The 19798-nt window shown below is 45.7% G+C and overlaps 1 protein-coding gene across 9 annotated transcripts in view; it reads left to right on the plus strand.

Annotated features, from left to right (window-relative positions):
* Nucleotides 1–5267: 5267 nt before the first annotated feature.
* KIF13A (kinesin family member 13A) overlaps nucleotides 5268–19798 on the plus strand; it is a 173482-nt gene continuing 158951 nt past the window's right edge. For 7 of the 9 annotated variants that reach the window (XM_080927981.1, XM_080927982.1, XM_080927984.1 and 4 more), the window contains exons 1-2: nucleotides 5269–5571; nucleotides 5841–5931. In XM_080927981.1, the coding sequence (XP_080784107.1) occupies nucleotides 5517–5571; nucleotides 5841–5931 (146 nt within the window). In that variant the 5' untranslated portion in view covers nucleotides 5269–5516. Of the gene's footprint in view, nucleotides 5572–5840; nucleotides 5932–19798 lie in introns of all 9 variants that reach the window. The other 2 variants (XM_080927983.1, XM_080927987.1) reach the window with 1 other exon arrangement.

The following is a 19798-nucleotide window of genomic DNA, read 5'->3' on the forward strand; positions in this document are numbered from 1 at the left end:
TTCAAGCATAACTTTTCACATTTCCGCACGGAGTCGAGGAGCTTTGGTCCCCTGCTGCAATCTAGGTGGCTCTATAATGCCGGCAGAAGCGCCACCATAGGATTTCTGCAGCTGGGTCAGAAAAGATGGGAGAGATTCCACCGGCCCTTCAGATCTGGGATCACACCCTGCTGCACGGCTAGCCTTGGTCACTGTAGACAAAATATCTGAGATAAACAACCTATAAGGGTGACTTACAGCGTGAAAGGCTTGCTGGCTTCATTGATTCTGAATCTACGGTGAGGCAACCATCATGACGGGGCCTGGGAGTCAGAGCAAAGCTGCTTTCCTGGCAGTGGCCACAAAGCCAAATGGAAGGAAGATGGAAGCCTGCATTCTAATATAATCACATCGACAGTGCCCTAACTTTTTTCTGCTAGACTCTAATACTTAAAATTCCCATCAGATCCCAACCTCGCCACCAACGGGGGTCAAGCCCTCAACACATGGGGTTCGGAAACGATTCCAGATCTAAACTCTATGCCTAACCATGCAGAGAGCCCATAGAGAGAAAGCGAGCTGAGAGGCATTTAGCTCCATCGCTCCTCCCCCAGCTGCTCCAGCTCCCCCTGTACTTACTGATGATAAAACTAGAGCCGGACCTCCTCAAGTTCTCGACTCACCAGAACTGGAAAGGCTGCTGTTTGTGACTGTCATTTAGAGTTTCTGAAGTGTGGGTGGGAGCAGAGCTATTATATAACAGCACGGGACGATTACCAGAAGTCTGCAGATGTGAATGCCACCTGCAAAAATACCTGAAGGATGTGTTGTGTGAGGAGACAGGCTGAAGTGTAGAGCGGTGACGGACAGTCCTGAGAGCACCAGCTGGGATTCCTAAAGGGACAAATATGGTTCCTCACAGAGGCCTTCTCTGAGGACGAGACATTCAAATGAGTCACCTGATGGTGTGCTTGAAACTGGTGGTTCAAGTGGAAGAAGCAGGGAAACTGGGGGCGTTCGGAAGAAGAGGTGAGAAGGGTTTCAAAGATACCCGAGCACTCTTAAAAGCTGTAATTATTTTTATTATGTTTATTTCCCCCTCTCTCTCTCTCTCTCTCTCTCTCTCTCTCTCTCTCTCTCTGTGTGTGTGTGTGTGTGTGTGTGTGTGTGTGTAGGTCCTGGAGATGGTACATCAGGCTTGGCAGTAAGCATCTTTACTTTATATATATATATATATACACATATATACCTGTGTTTGGTTTCCAGATGCAGCATGACAGCTCAGAGCTGGTAACACCAATTCCAGGGGATCTGATGTGCTCTCCTGGCCTCTTTGACCCCCTTCACTGATGTGGAATGCACACACACACACACACACACACACACACACACACACACACAAATAATATATATATGTGTGTATTATAATATACACATATAATACAATATATAGTATATATACATTATATTCTAGATTTTAAACTTTATTTTATGTATATAAGTATTTTGCCTGTATGTATATACGTGTACCACATGCATGCCCGGATCCTGCAGAGTTCAGAAGAGAAGAATATCAACAGATGTCTGTGAATCACCACGTGGGTGTTAGACATCAGACCTAGGTCCTCTATAGGTGTAATAAGTGCTCTTAACCACTGAGACACCTCTCCGGCCCCACAACACAATTTTTAATAATTAAAGATAAACTGGCTCTGAAAATCACGAATTTAGTAAACCCTTACAAGAGGTAGAGACTAGGCAAGGCTTTTCAGGTCCAAGAAGGCTGGAAAGTAGGAAGGCCATTTGCAGTGAAACTGTTTAACCAGCCAACACCAAAACCACACCCTCTCACTTAGGACCTCTTCTTAGCCACTTAGGGTCTTTCCTAACTGCATTCCTTTGCTTGCTTTGCTAGATCACTCCGCTTTCATGCCCAGTCAGTGCCTTTCCTTTCTTCTGCTCTGTTTGCAGCACCAGTTGACTTTCTTGAGGCCATTGTGACCTTTCTCACCTGGAAGCCTCTTCATGGAGAGAAGACTGCCAACGAATTACCTGAAGGGATGCTCCCCCTCCAGTCATCCATCCCCTGGGTTCAATCAAATGCCAAATCCTCAGCAACTTCATTTAGAACGGAGACAAGTTCTCAAGAGGCATCGATGGTGTCGCTAACAGGCTTAACGTCCTGGGTTCAATATCCAGTATTGCTCAAGGCTTTCATGATCTAGTACAGAATGAGAAAGAAACGGGGAAGGAGGAGTCTCTCTCTCCTTTCTCTGAGACGGAGGTCTCATTCTGCAGCTCAGGCTGGCTTAGAACTCTTGGTGATCCTCCTGCCTTAGTGTCTGGAGTTCTGGGATTACAGGTGTGTACTACCATGTCTGGCTTCTTACCCTTGTTTCTTTCTTTCTTTCATTCTTTTTTTAGATTTATTTATTTATTTAATGTATATTTGTACACTGTAGCTTTCTTCAGACATACCAGAAGGAGGCATCAGATCCCATTACAGGTGGTTGTGAGCCACCATGTGGTTGCTGGGATTTGAACCCAGGACCTCTGGAAAAGCAGTCAGTGCTCTTAACGACTAAGCCATCTCTCCAGCCCCCTTACCCTGTTTCTTAAGATTGCCACAGTATAATACTTTAAAAGCTGTGGTATAAAACAAACAGAAATATATTTGTTTCCCAGACCTAAGGGCCAGACTTCCAAATTCAAGGTGCTAGCAAAACCAACATTTCTTCTGAAGAATCTAGGGAAAATTCTTCCTTGCCTAGCTTCCAGTAGCTCCTAGCAGTCCCCATGTGTGGGCTGTGTCTTTCTAGTCTTGACTTCTCTCTCTCTGGCTTCCTTCCTGCATCTGTGTATGTCTGGGAGCCTTCCCTCCCCCTCCCCTGCCTCTTTCACAAAGGCACTAGTCACTGGGTTTAGAATGAATTTTAACCCAGGATGACTGCATCGTATTTCTGCAAAGACATTATTTCAAACGAGGTCTCATCCACAGGCTCTGGGGGATAAAACTTCAATGTATATTTTAAAGATTTATTTTTATTTTATGCATATGGGTGTTTGCTTGCATGTATGCACGTCTATGAGCCCGAGGAAGCCAGAAGAGGGCATGGGATCCCCTAGACCTGGAGTTACAGAGGGCTGAGAGCAGCTGGGCGCTGGCTTTCCTGAAAAAGCAGCAAGCGTCCTTAACCCCTGAACTGATTTTCAGCCTCTTGGATATATACCTATATATACATATACATATATACACATACACACATATATGTAATTTTTGGAGATTTTATTTTATGTGTAAGGGTATTTTTGCCTGTATGTATGTCTGAGCAACCTGTGTGTACAGTGCCTTCAGAGGCCAGAAGAGGGGATAGAATCTTCAGGATCAGGATTTACAGATGATCATGAACTGGTTCAGTGAGTGACATGTAGATGCTGGAAATTGAATCCAGGTCCTCTGCAAGAGAGGCGGCCATTGCTCTTAACTGCTGAGCCATCTCTCCAGCCCTGGGTGTATCTTTTTAAATACTCAACATTCTAAAATTGCAACTGTTGGAATATGCCAGAACAACAGGTTAGCATAGGGAAGGCATCTCTCCGATTAAATAGCTCTGGAAGAAGTGGACAATTTTGAGAATAAGAGGTATTATTCAACAGGGCCAGCCAGAGGGATTTAAAAAAAAATACAAGAACGTATATAATCAAAGGATAGAATTTTAATTTCCTGGCAGCTGGATACAGGAGAGAGTATAGGAAGTCAAGCTAGGAAATGTAGTGGAAAGGATGTCTCAGTAATCCAAAGGTGAGAATCGAGCCTCAGGGGCTTGTGAATCCTGTTGAAGAAATAGCTCAGGGCCTCTAGCCAAGAGCCTACAAAACTGTCTGTCGTGTGTGTGTGTGTGTGTGTGTGTGTGTGTGTGTGTGTGTGTGTGAGAGAGAGAGAGAGAGAGAGAGAGAGAGAGAGAGAGAGAGAGACAGAGACAGAGACAGAGACAGAGAGAGAGAGAGAGAGAGAGAGAGAGAGAGAGAGAGAGAGAGAGAGAGAGAGATTTGAAGAGCTAAATAGAACCTAGGAGGCAGACTGCTTGCTGTATGACGCTCCGAGGTGACCTGAGTTAGTTGGTCACCTGAATCAAGGTGGGGGCGACTGAGGAACAACAGCGGAAGCACTGTTTAAAGTCGGGCTCCCCGGGAGCTGGAGGCGTGACTCAGTGGTACAGCGGTAGACCGCGTGTGCAAATCAGTCGCATCACAGGGCACTAGTTGGTGACAGACTGAATCCCTTCTATTTAGACCACCTGCCACACGTGGTTTACCATAATAAGTATCTCCCCGCCCTCAGTGTGGCCTCTGGAGAACCGAGCCAACGAAGTTGTCCCTGCTTGTGTGGTCTCCACAGCACCGCACGCAGTAAGCACTTCATAAAACTCCCCCATAAAGTAGTTCATGAATGAGTGAATTTGGACATTCACGCAATAGCGAGATGCCCCCCCCCCCGGCCACCCCCGACAAACTGTTAGACTGGAGCACTTTTTCAAAAACGCCTGGCACCAAGCAAGCGCCGCCCTCAAGCACTTGTTGAACCAAAGGGAGTAAATCGGCTTCCCTCAGTTCCGCCCTGGCAGGGAGGTCTGGCTTTGGCAGAAGCGCGGAGCGCGCCGCGGTTCCATTCTTACGTAAGAGTTAATGAACCCTCCCGGTCCTCTAGACCCCTCCCACTCCAAGGGCGCCAGGGAAAGAAAATGAGCGCCGTATTTACAAACACACGGTTTTGGTGGTCCATTTCAAATTCATTTCTAGCCTCGGCTCCCCACAAAGCTTAAAAGACCGCTGCAAAGCTCGGTGTGGGGCGCCGAGGGGCGGTGCGCTGTGGATCTCGGTGGAGGCGGAAGGATGGCGTGGGTTAGGCCTGCGCACCCGGCAACCTCTCCAAAGCCCCTCTGACCGCTTCAGGGCCCTGGCTCTGAGGGTGACAGCGGCCCCTGAAGGTGACCTGAGCTCCAGGAGGTGTCTGTGAGGTCCCCGCGGGCTCTGGAGCAGGGAAAGCGAAGGGTCTCCTTCTCCAGGCCCAGCAGCCCGGAGCCCGATCGCTTTTGCAGGACGCCCTTTCCCCGGTCCCCGCTGCCCCGAGGCCGGAGCCGCTCGCCTTTGTAAAGCGCCCCTTCCCCGACTCCCAGCCTGCAGCGGCCTCACAGCCCCGGCGCGGCCCCCGGAGCTGAAGATGGCGACGCTGCCCGGCCCCCGGCGGCCGCGAGGGGCCGCGGTGCTGCGCTCACGGCCCGGCCCGAGCGGCTAGAGCGGCGCCTGGGCCCGCGGCCTCCTCCCGCCGCCGCGCCCCGCCCCGCGCCCGCCCCTCCCCGGGCCCGGCCGTGCCCCGCGTCGCGCTCCCCCGGGATGGCCCGCGCGCCTCGGCGCTGCGTCTCGGAGCTCTCGGCGGAGCGGCGGCGGCCGCGCTCGGGGGGCGCGCGGCTGCTGCGGCGGCGGCGGCGGCGCGGCGCTTGAAGGGGCCGCGTCGGGCGGAGCAGCGCGCCGCCAACATGTCGGATACGAAGGTAAAAGTTGCCGTCCGGGTCCGGCCCATGAACCGAAGAGGTGAGCCGCTTTTCCCAGCTCCTTTTGCATTTCTGCTCCGGTCGAGGGCGGGGGGGGGGGGGGGGAACTTTGCAAACTGCAGGGCGGCCGGGGATCGGGGACACCGGAGTGGCCCGGCGTGGCCCCGGGTGGAGGCGGCGCCCAGGCTCCGGCCGCCGCCACTCTGTGCCCGGGGCGCCGTTTCCCTGCCTGCCGGGACCGAGCCACGCGCGCCGGCTGCGGCCGCGGATGCTCCACTTTGCAACATCTCCCTGCCCCTGTGCTTTCAGAGCTGGAACTGAACACCAAGTGCGTGGTGGAGATGGAAGGGAATCAGACGGTCCTGCACCCTCCTCCTTCCAACACCAAGCAGGGAGAAAGGTAAATCCCACCCCGCCGGCTCCTGCCAAGTTTGAGCCCGGAAAACCCGAGTGCGCTCTCCCATTGTTAGCCAGGGTGGCTTCAACTTTGTCCCACGCTCATATGGGAAGCGGTTGCAAGTGCAGGGTCCCCTCCCCTCTCCGTGCCCATCACTTCTTGTCCCCTCTCATCCAGAGTGATGTCTACCAGGCAGGGAACCCTGGCCAGAGTCAGCACTCAGGCTGCCAGGCTCCTAGAACATGAAAGACCGAATGGAGATGTATAACCTAGGCTACATCTTACACATAGGAAAGCTGGTGTCTGAAGCGTGCAAATGACCAACCCAAGGCCCTGTTGATGGAGTCCAGCTCCCGCGATTCTTACGTTTTTTGCCCCCTTAGCAGAACTGCTTAGGGATGTTGTATATGAAAAGGGGGCTGCAAGCCTATAGAGCAAACACCTTAGTACAAGACTGGGTCTTTTAAAATTTTTAGGTTGTTGGAGGTGGTGAGTTGAGATGGTACCCGAAAGTAATGCGGGGATTTTGATTTTCAAGGAAACAAAAAGTCCTGATCAGAAGCCATTTAGACACTGGGATGGGGGAATGTTAAAAGGAGCTGCATTTTCTACATGGCAAGGCATTTGCATTTGAAAAGTCGTAAACTGTGGGATCCTTATTAATTCCACCGTGTTCCATGCAATGGTATGGGAAAATGCCCTCAAAATAATGTGAATATTTGGCACTTTTATGGTAAGCCCCTGAGAAGAAATGGGTTGGGAGTTCTTCAGTATGGCACTGTATAGGAGCTTATAAAAAAATAGAAAAGGAAACCAAGATTCAGATTGGGCTTGGAAATGAGCTGGGGTTTGTCTTTGAAAGTCACCTGTTGATCGATGAGCTACATGAGGAGTGGATTTTGCTCTTTAGAGTTTCCTCGAAGACCGACTTTGAAGCAGGGTTTGTTACTTTGTTGCTAACCGAGGCAGCTGTTTCTATAACCAAGCTTCATTGCAGCCCAACCTTGCTAAATTTGGGGGTAAGATTGTTATGAGGGATAAGAAGGGGGATTCTTTCCTTTTTTTATTGAGCCCAGCGTGTTCCATTCATTTCGAAAACAGTCTGCTTTTCCTAGCAGATTCTTGTAGTGGTTTATAGTCATTCTAGTAGATTCTTTAGTAACTCAATGTCTAAGTTATTTTAAAAATGCATATGTATCTTTACATACAGTCATGGATGTATCTTTGGCCAGTATTTTTGGACACGTTAAAATATTTTACAGTGTTTTTAGTCATGTGGCTTGCAGTGTTAAAATATTTTACCATGTTTTTAGTCATGTGGATAGCAGCGTAGATGGCATATTTTAGGGTGGGCATAAATAAAGTTGTTGAGTAAACTACAAATTAAATAGATGCCTATGTCATACCACTGTTTTATTTTTCTCTTAAAACTGGATCTTGTTCTATTATTTCAGAAAGGCCATTTCTTTGGCTCTGGTTCTCCAAGGCAGCCTGGGGGAACAGGTAGACTGTTTTAGTTTCTCTTAGGAAGCCAAGGCTTCAGTTTCCCTGGCTTGGTATTTCGTATCCTGCTCCCTTATTGTTTTAATGCTTTTAACTGTGTATGTGTTTGTGTTTACGTATGCGAGTGGGTGAGTGTCCATTCATTCATTCATTCATTCATTCATTCGTTCATTCATTTATTCATCCATCCATCCATCCATTCATTCTGAGCTCCTGGGGATGGAGCCCAGATCGGCAGGCAGGCTGGGCATGTGCTCCCAAGCACTGGTATCTGCTCTCCTTGCCACTCTTAAGCCCTAGGGAATGCACCCTTACTGTCAAATGAAGTAAACCCTTGTGATTGTGTATAGAAAAAGGTTTAGTTTTATGGGGTTTGAAGAGAATCGATAACTCTGGATAGTTAATGGTAAATGCTAAAATATCTCTTGGTCTTTCTTAGAGCTACTGTGTTAGATCACCTTAAGTGAGGATTTGTGGGGAGTGTGACCTGGACATTTATCCATTGGCATACTGACTCAGGGTAGACCCTTGTCTGGAGCTGGAAGGATTGACTTGAACTGTGGGCTGCTCTCTTGTTCTGGGCTGACAGATCCAACTCTTTGTGTGGTTGGTGGGCCCTCTCTGCCTGTGTACTTACTGGCTGTTCTGTTTCCAGACCTGAGAGGAATATAGGGTGCTCCGCTCAGGTTAGGATGACCGTCTTTGCCAGGAGGAAGACACCAAGTACATTTGATGTCCACTCTGCAGCTTGGTTTCATATTTCTTCAAGGAACTCCCCCTTAAAGCAACAGCGCGTTTAAAAATAGAAACAATTCCTCCCTTGGGCTGTGGCTTGGTAATCACAACTGTGCTTTATGGTGTATTTATTTGCAATTCATTTGTGTTGTCCGTGTTTCTGGATAGAGCTCAGAGCAGGGCAAGGGTGAGTGGGTAGAATGCTGAGACTGTAACGAAATCTTCTGGGAATTCTTAGGTCTGAAAAGTGAGAGGTCCTTAAATAAATTCTGGCAATTTGTCAGATTGAGAAGTAGTGTTTTTCTGAGGTTGCAAAAGATTACCCACACATTCACAGAATCTCAGAGTTATTGGGCCAAAGTCTTCAGTGCTACCAGTAAGAACAGGGAGAATAAATCCATCGACTTCCAGGAAAAGAAACAGGCTTAGCTTTCATACCTTTTTTTGTGGGACTGCGTTCGTGGGGATGGAAAGATCAGAGGACTTGTCAGACTAAGGATGTTTGTCTCGATGCCGAACACTGCATAGGTTCATGATACCGAAGTTCCAGCACCAGGACACTGCATAGGTTCAGGCTAATAGCCGATCACCGTACTGTTTGTCAGTCTACAGTGCTGAGACCAGCACGATTTGTTTCTTGCAATGCTATAGCATTGCTATTAGGCGCACACAAAATTCCTGCCGGTGCCAGGCTTGACCCCAGGGGAATCCCAGACAACTGCAGATCCGCACTTATGCCAGAGGCTCTCACCTTGGAGAGTTGTGGGAAGAAAGAGGAAAAATAATTTAAATGCACTGTGGTAATTGCAGAGGTGTACGATTTGCCTTGGTGTACGCTGCATTATTTATAAATTTCCCACTTCTGTCTTGCTGGAGGCTGTGCACTCCCTGAAGGCAGGTACTTTGTATTGCTTCCTCTTTTGCCCAAGGTCCCATACGGCACCTGGTACGTAACAGCTGCCATACGACAGGAACACTTGGAGCTATAGCTGCCGCCCAGGGTAGGCAGCTGGCATTGGGCTGCTCTTATATAGGTTTACTTTGTATGGTGAGGTCAAAGTCCTTTATTAAGGGAAGCAGAAACATTTCTGCCACAGATCACTTCCGGGCAATGTCGGGATGTGGGGTGAGGAGTGAAAAGTGCTGACGCAGCAGGTTTCCTTGGGCGCAGATGAATGGGAATCCCTTTGCCATATGTGTGGAGTCTGTCGTTCAGTGTGCCAAGCAGAGTTGTCTTCTCACCCCTGCTGGCAACATCCCTCTCTCCCCATTCTCTTTCCTTCCCCACTTTGTTTTTATGAGACAAGGTTTCATGTAACTCACACTAGTGCTAAGTATTAGCGGCTGACCTTGAACCCTCGACCCTCTTGCCTTTGTCTTCCAAATGCTGGATGACAGGCCTGTGCCACCAAGTCTGTCTCTTCTCTCATTTATTTATGACTTGTTTTTCTGAATGTATAGGAACACATATGTACACATACAGGGAAATGTGCATCTTGCTTATAGATAATTTAAGTGACTTTTGATATCTTTTAATGTCAATATTGGAAGACACATTTGTGTTTTTTTTGTTTGTTTGTTTCCTTGTTTTTTTGTTTTTTGTTTTGTTTTTTTTTTGTTTTGTTTTGTTTTGTTTTTTTTTTACATCTACCCTGGATGATAAGACTGTTTTTTAAAGATACAGGTCTTTGGGGTATGGATCTGATTCTTCTATATTGGTAAAATAATATTTTACTTACGTTCCACCACCAACCATTGAACACACACTGAGAGACCTATTGATCCAGTTGCATATGAAGCTGAAGATAGCAGTGTCTGGCATCAATGTGAGAAGAGGCCTTTGGTCCAGGAAGGGCATGTTTTCCCAATGTAGGAGAATGCCAAGGTACTGAGGTGGAGAGGGTGATTAGGAGCAAGTGCACCTTCCTGAAGACAAGTGGAGAGGGGGATGGGAGCAGGGCGGGGTAAGGGGATAACATTTCAAATGTAAATACAGAGGTACCTAACAACAACAATAATATGATGATGATGATAATAATAATAATAATAATAATAATAATAATAATAATAAACTTAAATTCCTTAGGAGATATTATTATAATTTTATGTTAGTAAATTGGAAGTTAGGCATCATAATGAAGTTCGTATTTATTGCTGGCCAATGAGGAAAAGGGGTATATTAACTGGGCCTGTAATCCCAGACATTAAAAAGTAGGAGAATTTTGAGAGCTTGTGGCTAAGCCTGATTTGTATAGTGAGATTCTGCCAAAAAAAAAAAAAAAAAAAAAAAAAAACAGAAAAGCAAACCCCAGAAAAACCGGCATGGTAGTGCGGTCCTTTAGTCCAAGCACTTGAGAGGCAGAGGCAGGAAGGTCTCTTGCAGTTTGAGGCCAGCCTGGTCTACAGATCAAGTTCCAGGACAGCCAAGGCTGTTAGAGAGAGAAACCCTGTCTCGAGAAACAACAACAAAGGCAAACTGGGTAGAATATGGGCTCTTAGTAAGGAGTCATCGAAGTTGTTCATTTTCTACCCATTTTTTTTTCATACTGCACGTATGGACCATGAAAAACAAAGGAAGGAGGGTCAGCTGGGAATGCTAGCTAACTGCAGTGTGTTTTCCAGTTCATACATCGTATGATGGATGTTTTCTGAATGGCTTCTCTGATGAAGAAATTTTAAATAATACAAAAATAGCAAGACAGATCCCTAAGAGTCAGCGGCCTCCCACATTACAAAACCATTTTGAAGACCTAGTCAGTTTTAAGCTACTACCTTCCTCTCTGGCTTTACTACAAGGTGGTTCTATGAATACAAGATAAAATTTAGATTTTTGATAGCCACAAGCAAACATATTTTTCTTGCATGATGTTGGCGTTCGAAGGAACATGGCAATGGGATGTTTGCATTAGTTGTCAACATGTCTAATTTGTTTTAAAATAAAGGTTCACTGAAATCCCATTTTTAAAAAGAAGACTAAAAACAATTATTTGGTATAAGGGATTTAAAAATTATCAGGGTGGGGGGGGCGCTGGGTGTGGTGGTTTAAAACTGTGATCCCAGCACTTAGGAGGCCGAGGGAGAGGATTGCCTTGCTTTGAGGCTGTTGTGGATTATAGAGTGAGTTCTCTTGCCAGCCTGGTCTGACTTGAGACTTTGCCTCAAAAATAACCTGAACAGTGGCAAGGAATGTGGCCCAGCGGAAGAGAACTTTCTTAGCATTTGTGAAACCACAAGTTGGATTGGGCTCCCCATCTAACTTTATTGTGGGTAAGCCCACACTTCAGACTAGAATTTTTATTTTGGCCCTGAGTGTATAGGTGTATTATAAGGGCTCATATATGTACACTCTTACCATGCAATGGCCATTTTACTTCTGTTCGAATTCATTTAAAAATGGTGGTTGGGACTTTCTGAGCTCCCCCCACCCCCAGCAACTCATTAATGAGTCGAAAGCATCTAATTTGACAAAACAAAACAAAACACGGGTTTATTAAGATTGTAGGCTCTGGTTTTTATTTTTTAAATCTTACACTGCTTTTCCTTGGACCATTCCTGAACTCTTTCCATTTGTTTTTGAGATGCTCTTGCTGCACTGCCCAGGCTGGCTTGGAACTCACCTTGGAGCCCAGCTGGCCTTGAACTCAGGCCCCTCCTGCCTTCAGAGTGCACTGCCTTCTGGGAAATTCTTCCACCTGTCTTCCAAAACGTAGGCTCATTTTTTTCTCTCCTGCAATTACATAATTTCCAAGATAACCTTTTTTGGGCTATTTTTTGGGGAGCTGTTTGTTGTGGAATTTCTAAGGATGCTAATTCCCCCCCCCATCCCCCAGTATATTCTTGTCCTCGTTTTGGTCCTTTAAGTCTATGTAGTCTCTGGTTTCTGTAGGAAAGGATGTGATTTGCCATTGTTTTCAGTCCTTAGCTTCTTCATTCCCCACACACTGGACAAATTTGTAAGTTCTCCCTGCTGGTGTGATTATCAATTATTAAAAGTGTTGGTTAGCCTCCCTTTCTACTTATGTCACAACAAGAAAAACGGAAATAATAGCAACACAGGTAAAGGCTGGAACTGAACTTGGCAGTGGCTATGGCTGGCTGCCAATGGCTCCCATTCCTAAAGTTCTTTAGTTATATTTAGGACACAATGCTAGGGAAGAAAACCCCTTTAATCAAGTTTTTTTTTTTTTTTTTAATTACTATGGCAAAAATTCCATTAATTGTTTTATCCCTGTTACTTTAAGAGACATATGTCTATTGGGCTGTTAAAAAAAAAATCCCTAAGATAATGAGAATGACACCACCTGGGCTGGCTACTGTATTGTTCCATCAGTTATCGGTTTCTGGCAATTTGAGAGATAAATGGAAAACTTGGAGGATTGTTTTCAACTGGTAGGAAAGATTATACGTGTCATGTACTCACATCTTAAGGGAAATTTACAGGAATAGGTTAACTCTAATAGTAGGCATCCCAGAGACTTTAAGGTTCCTCGAACTTATACAATGCTGCCTTTCCTTAGATCTTCCTGGGAGCCAGAACAGATATGGGGTTTGTGTGTTTAGAATGTAAAGCTGCTTCCAGAACATTCTCTGCCAAGGGAACGGAACACACAGAAACACTCAGATCAAGTTGTAGCCTCAGCAGTGTGAGAAATTAACTAGAACCGACAACAGAGAAGCCAATAAGGAAGCGGAAACAGCTTTCAACAACCAAGAGTTGATTTAGCTAGGAGTGGTGGTACATGCCTGTAATCCCAGGGTTCTGGGGGTAGAGGCAGGAGGATTAGGAGTTTAAGACCATCCACCCTGACACAGCTGGGACCTTCCCCCCAAAAATTAATTTAAAAATAACTTTAAATAAATGAACAAGTGAGTTGACCTATGAAATTCATCAGCAGGGGTTTAAAACAGGTCACAGTAGAAAACATTTTAGGGAATTTACACTTGAAAAACGTAAAAAGGAATTCCTCTTTGGAACCGGTTTCAATGGCATCATCCACCAGCCACGAGATAACTGCACACAGAGTCAGGTTTTCTCATCTTTCCCTAAAATTTCATTTGGAAAATGTTGCAGGTTTAGTATTTGTCGGTTTAAGATTTCCGAGGAGATGGGGGAGGTTTGTGAAGACACTCGGGACTGGTCTCTCTTGAATCTTGAGAGAATCACTCCCTTTGCCCTTCTTGGAAGTTGTCTGAACTCCCTGATCCTTCTGCTCCAAAGAGAAGCCCCACCTAAACGGTCATCCGTTAAGAGTTAACTCTTCCTTCAGATTCACGGAACCTGGCAAGATTACCAGGCCTGAAATAAGCCCGATTTCCTTCGAACAAACTTAAGTCTCCCAAATACTGGGCTTTGAGTAATGGTCAGCCCGGGCTGCTGTCGCCAGTCGAAATTACTTGTATTAACTACTTTTGTGTAGTTGCTATGAACAAAATACCCGGCAGGGACAACTTAAGTCAGAAAATGTTTATGCTGTGTAACGGTTTCTGAAAGGCTCAGTCCGTGTGATGAGCAAGGCTTGGCAGAGTTCCTTGAGGGCAGGAATGTGTGCTGGAGTACAGCAGGCTCTGATTTCAATGGCCACCTCCTAGCCACCCACTTCCAGTAGCCAGGGAACACTCCTTAAATCTCCACGAGGAACTTGCAGTGTGTAGCCTTCCTGCCTTCCCTCTCCTTTCCCTCCCCACTCAAGCCCTTGCTGTCTGTCCCATCAGGCCCCCAAGATGGAGCTTTCACACAGAGCCCTCAAGAGCACCAGCTCATCAATAAACCTGACTCCTTCTCTCAAGTATTGGCCTTTTAGAGGCCAACTTACTCCAATAACATCAACGTTCAAGACTGTCCCAGGCCCTTCATTTGACTGAACCCAGGAACGGTATCATGTTACCATGAGGCTGGTGTTCAAAGCCATTGATAAAGTGGAAAAACTTCCCAAACTACCTTTACCAAGGTTTCTCATATTAAGGCAAACTTCTGTATCCCTACAGAATTGCCCCAGCATTCAACTATCTTTTGCTTTTTGTTTTCTTTTTAAATATCTTTTGCTTTATAAGAAGCTTAATAGAAGAAATAAAAAAACAATTGTAACAGACCAGCCTTCCTACCTTTACCCTTGCTTCTATAATATAAATATTTTTAGTTACAGTTTTGCGATAAGCATTTTCTTTCATTTGTACCTTGCCATGCTACACGGCTTTCACAGTTTTAAATTTAATATTAAATTGTCTATCGAGTTTCTCTCTTTAGCCATTTCCATATTTTTAGAGTTTAGTGCTGCTTCTCTTAATGATCATATAAATAACGGTGTCCTCTTAGAGTTCTTAGCATGACTGAAGAAGGCTCGGGGCCGGAGAGATGGCTTGGGTTAAGAGTACTTACTGCTCTTGCCGAGGATCTGGGTTTGGTTTCCAGCTGCAGCATGACAGCTCAGAGCTGGTAACACCAGTGCCAGGGGATCTGATGTGCTCTCCTGGCCTCTTTGACCCCCTTCGCTGATGTGGAATACGAGAGCACACAAGTAATAAAAGAATCAGAAGGGATTTCCTACAAATACAAATACTATCTTAGACACGGAATGCCACACCTTATTCTCTTTCATGATAATGAAGCTAAAAGTTGATGCTCTTTAGAGCCACAGATGAGGGAGGGGGCCGAAAAAGGCAACCAGAGAGCCAGTTTCTGCCAGATCTCCTTCTGTCTAACCTGAAAACTTGAATGTACATTACGTCACTGACGTGTTTCGAACCAGTCCATGTAAAGAGCTGCATTTCTGACCAGTTCCCGGGTACCTCTGATCTAAGGCGGTCATCGCAGGAACCTGAAGGCAGGAGCTGATGCGGAAGCCATGGAGGGATGCTGCTTATTGACTGGCTTGCTCCCCATGACTTACTCAGCCCATTCTTGTAGAACACAGCTCTACCAGCCCAGGGATAGCCTGCCTACAATGTGCTGAGCCCTCTCATGTTAATCAATCAATTAATCAACCAATCAGTCAATCAATCAGTAATTAAGAAAATGCCCTACAGGCTTACCTGCAGCTTGATCTTATGGAAACTTTTTCTCAGTTGACTTCCTTCCTCTCAGATGACTCTAGTGTGTGTTAAGCCGACACAAAATTAACCAGCACAGTGAAAAAGAGTACACCTTGGACTCTCTACTTTTAAAAAGGTTTCCCAGCATTCCAGTGACTACTGTTTAACAAACCTCTTTCCGGCAGGTTGGAGCAGCCTTGTTGCTATATCCATGGATTCTGTAGGTCAGGAATTTGGAAGAGGCCAAGTTGGATATGGTCTTCCTCTGTGTCCGTGCCTCAAGTAGCCATCCCAAGGTTCGACTAGTTGAATGTCCACGAGTGTTACCAGTATCAACCATCTTTAATCAGAAATGCCCAATTAGATTGCACTTCTCTCAACTCATAAACCTGACACTTGCTCCCCGAGAGTAGCTGCTGCTGTGAGCTATTAGCCCAGTTTAACAAGCAAGTGCTCTCCAGCCAGGTGTGTCTGATTAAAACCCTTGAGTTGGGAAGAAGGGAGGGGAGTCAGTGAGTGTCCTGGGTGCTATGAACTTGCTGGATGCTGACTTGTGAAGAGACACAGGTTCTTTTCCATGCTCAGACTTGTGGGACCCAGTTCCCTGCTTCGGATCTTCTCTGGTGTTCCCAGAATGGGGTAGCCAATGGTCAGATGTGCACTATGATGAAGTGCTGCGTAGTACTGCTGCTGCTATGACTATCTCTGAGCTGATGGACCACTTTGAGCTAGCCATTGGTGGGCCACTTGGAGCTAGCCACGAATGGGCCACTTTGAGCTAGTCACTGGTGGGCCACTTTTGCCTCCAAATTCCTTTGTTGGTACAACTGAAGCCTGGATTAGATCATCTGTAAGGTCATTTTTAATTTTCTCTTGTTTTCCTAGTCCTAACATTCAGGTTTAATGTCACACACACAGTACTTAAATATAGAACTGCGTCAGAGAAAGTAGGCAGCAGCCAAACTAGCTGAAATGGGCTGCCTTTTAATTCATGTCTTGTCAAGAGTGTCAGGAGTCTTGGGGAGGCCAGGGAGGCCACCGGTGGGAGGCTCCGTTGATTTGCAGTAGCTGACTCCAGGCTTCAAGGTGTCAAGTGACATAAGACAGCCACCAGCTCCAGACACTAGGGTTCTTATCAGCCAGCCTGCTGGGGCCAGGGGTGCTTACAGATACTCTGTCTCCTGCAGCTAGAAAGGTGCCTTTTCTGTGTGCCTACAGGACATTATGAAAACTATTTGATTTGAACCTTCTCATGAGATGCCATCATGTGTGTGTGTGTGTGTGTGTGTGTGTGTGGCTGTTTTGTGCAATAAGGCATAAAACATTATATAGGCTGAAATAAAGAACATTCTTATAGGTGTTAGCATAGAAGCTAACTTGCTCTGAAGCCCCTCCCCGGCAAGCTTTTATTGTGTGGTCCTGGCTAGTCTGAAACTTACTATATATACTACGCTGGGCTTGAAGTCACAGAAATCTGTCTGCTTCTGCCATCCAAGTGCTTGGGTTAATAATTCAGACCACCACACCTGGCTCTTTTTTCCCCTTTCCTTCCTTCCATTCTTCCTTCCCTCCCTCTCTTCCCCTCTCTTTCTCTCTCTCTTTCTTTCTTTCCTTCTTCCTTCCTTCCATCCTTCCCTCTCTCTCTTCCTCCCTCCCTCCCCTCTTTCTCTCTCTTTCTTCTTCCTTTCTTCTTTCCCCTTCCCTTCCTCTCTCCCTCCCCTCCCTTTCTTCCTTCCTTTTCTCTTTCTTTCCCTCCTTCCTTCCTTTCTTTCCGAAAAGAAGAATAAGTTGTTTTCTGTTTGTTTTAAGTTATATGTGTGTGTGTGGTGGTCTGTGCAGGTACCTGAGGAGGCCTGAAAAGGGCACCAGATCCTCTGGATCAGGAGCCATGGGTGGTTGTGAGCCCATGGGCTTGGTGCTGGTAATGAAATTCAAATCCTCTAAGAGCAACCTGTGCTTTCTCCTAACCCCAGCCTGTGTTGTTTCTGAGGGCTTTATTACAGCCCTACCAAACTGTAGCCAATCCTTCATATTTCTATGCTTGATCTCAGCCAAAAATCAGAGGAGTGACCCCCACTACTGTTTACTGTCTTCTGTTATAGGATGAATTCAGGGTGTGTGTGTGTGTGTGTGTGTGTGTGTGTGTGTGTGTGTGTTTGTGTGTGTGCAGCCACCTCTTCTCTGGTTTATATACCTTTTGGAAAGTGTCTCGCATAGCCTGGGCTAGCTTTGAGCTCTCTCTTTGTAGCCAAGGCTGGCTTGAACTTCAGAGCCCACTGCCTTCACTTCCTGGAATTCAGGACTTTGTCTGTTTTCATCCTTTTCATCCTTTGGCTCCCTGTGGCCGTTATGAGTCTAGTCTGTAGGTGATGAGCTTCCTTTCACTGCTGTCTGTTTGCTGTTTTCTCGATCTTTTTTTTTTGAATCATCAGAGGAAAGGGAAGTGTTGCCCTTTTCAGTTGACTTTCCTTTTGTGCTGGCTCTGAGAGACACTCCCTAGACTGTACACCCATTACCAGTGACCACAGACATTCACATCCCTCAGGCTGGGAGACTCAGAGAAGCAGGGTGGGTGAATGGTGACGGGCCATGCAGGCATCTGTTTTTGAATACTTTTGTGCAGATTTATCCTGAGTGCCGGGTGTGGCCACAGAGCTTCACGTGGCGTGTTGCGAAAGGTAAGAAAGCCTTTCAAAATAATTACATTCTAACATGTAGTTTAAGGAAACAGTCCAAAATCGATGTTCTTCCTACCCACCTATCTCACTAGCTCAGCTAGATGGAGAATGTCGAAGGATTTGTAGCTGAGGACGCAGAGATAGCTCAGCAGTTAGGAGGGATCAGCAAGCGCTCTGAGCATGTTTCCTGCCCCTGTGTTGAGCAGTTCAGCCACCTGACACTCCCATTCCACGAGGTCTAAGGATCTCTTCCGGCCCTCTGGGGAAGCTACATACACATGACATATGCTCACACAGACACATACACATAAATAAAAACCAAAAATATGAGGGGCCAAAGTGGCTTCCGTGGTGGAGAGCATGTACTGATCTTCCAGATGAGTTTGGTTTTCCAAGACCCACTTCAGGTAGCTCACTACTGCCTGGAACTTCAGCTCCAGTGGAGTTTGATACTTCTGACTTCCTGGGTATGAAAAAACAAATATTCAAACCCACACACAGACTTGCACATACACATATTTAAAAATAATAAGTCTTTTATTTAAAAAAATTAAATTAGAACACACATGAACACACACACACACACACACACAGAGTAGTTCTTGCAGAAGGCTGGAGTTCCATTTCTAGCATCTACATAGGGTGGGTCCCAACTGCTTGTAACTAGGTGATCTGATGCCCTCTTCTGGCTTATACAGGTACCTGCACCCACATTTGCATAAAGGCACAGATACACAACTGCATCTATACATAAATTAAAGAACACTACATATCGAGATGAATAGCTGAAGTTGTGCGGAGAGGTTTTTAATGGAGTAGGGTTTTGGTATTGGCTTCTCTTTTTATTCTCTACCCTTAACCACCTATGTGTAGTTAACTGACATGCAGGACTCAGGTACAGATTGGAATGTGAAGGTAGAACGTTGTCAACGCCAAGAAAGGTCCTGAGAACTGTGTTCTGGAGGCCATTGCTTTCCACAGGCAGGGGAGACAATGGTGTTCAATTAAACAGCATGGAGCCAGTGAAAAGGTCTGATGTTTCGATATAGAGTTACAAAGAGAGAGCAAATAGGAAACTTTAGCACTGTGGTTTAAGAGTTGTCTGGCTTTGATGGTCCCATTAGTTAGTTTTTACCAGTTTACATTTTGTAAAGCGTTAAGAAGTGGAGATGAATTTTCTGGAACTGCTGGTCTACTGTTTTCCTAAACAATGTTTTTCTTTTTAATATTCTCTAGCCATGTTACTATTAAACCAGTTATTTTTCTCCCAAGACTGACAATCAGCTATCCTAGGTTTTCAGACCTGAGAATTAAAACAAATCAAATCAAAACAACAACAACAAAACCCAAACCACTAGAAATAAAACATAAGAATTTTCCAACTTCTCTTAAATTGTTTCAAATAAGTAGCATTAAGACAAAAGAGCCACTTGTCCTGAGACCTCCCTAACTAAGGGTCAGCTTGGTACCATGGGAAGGGGGATAACCTCAGAGCTTAATTAACATTGGCTATTTTACTTTTATTGAATTTAAAATTTTTCATTTTAAGTTTTTTTTTTTTTTTAAAACACGGTCTCTACATAGTCCTGGCTGTTCTGGAACTCAGTGAATAGGCCAGGCTAGACTTGAACTCAGAGATAACCTGCCTCTATCTCCCAAGTGCTGGGATTAAAAATGTGTGTCACTGTGCCTACCCCCTTTTATTGAAAAATTCGACACATTCATTTCCTCTTCTTCTGGAGACTGAAGGAAACATTAGTATAGGTCACCCTGCAGTTGGATTCCCCTGATATCTCTGAAGTTTATGTTTAATGACCAGAAGAAGTTTGAGTTTCTTGGGTTTTTTGGGTTCTCTGGCTGCTCCACAGTACAGACAGCTGTAGGACTTTGCCAGCTTAAAACAGTGGCCGGTAGGATGTGGTAGT

Source organism: Micromys minutus, assembly GCF_963924665.1.
Source record: "Micromys minutus genome assembly, chromosome: 1".
Lineage (NCBI taxonomy): Eukaryota > Metazoa > Chordata > Mammalia > Rodentia > Muridae > Micromys > Micromys minutus.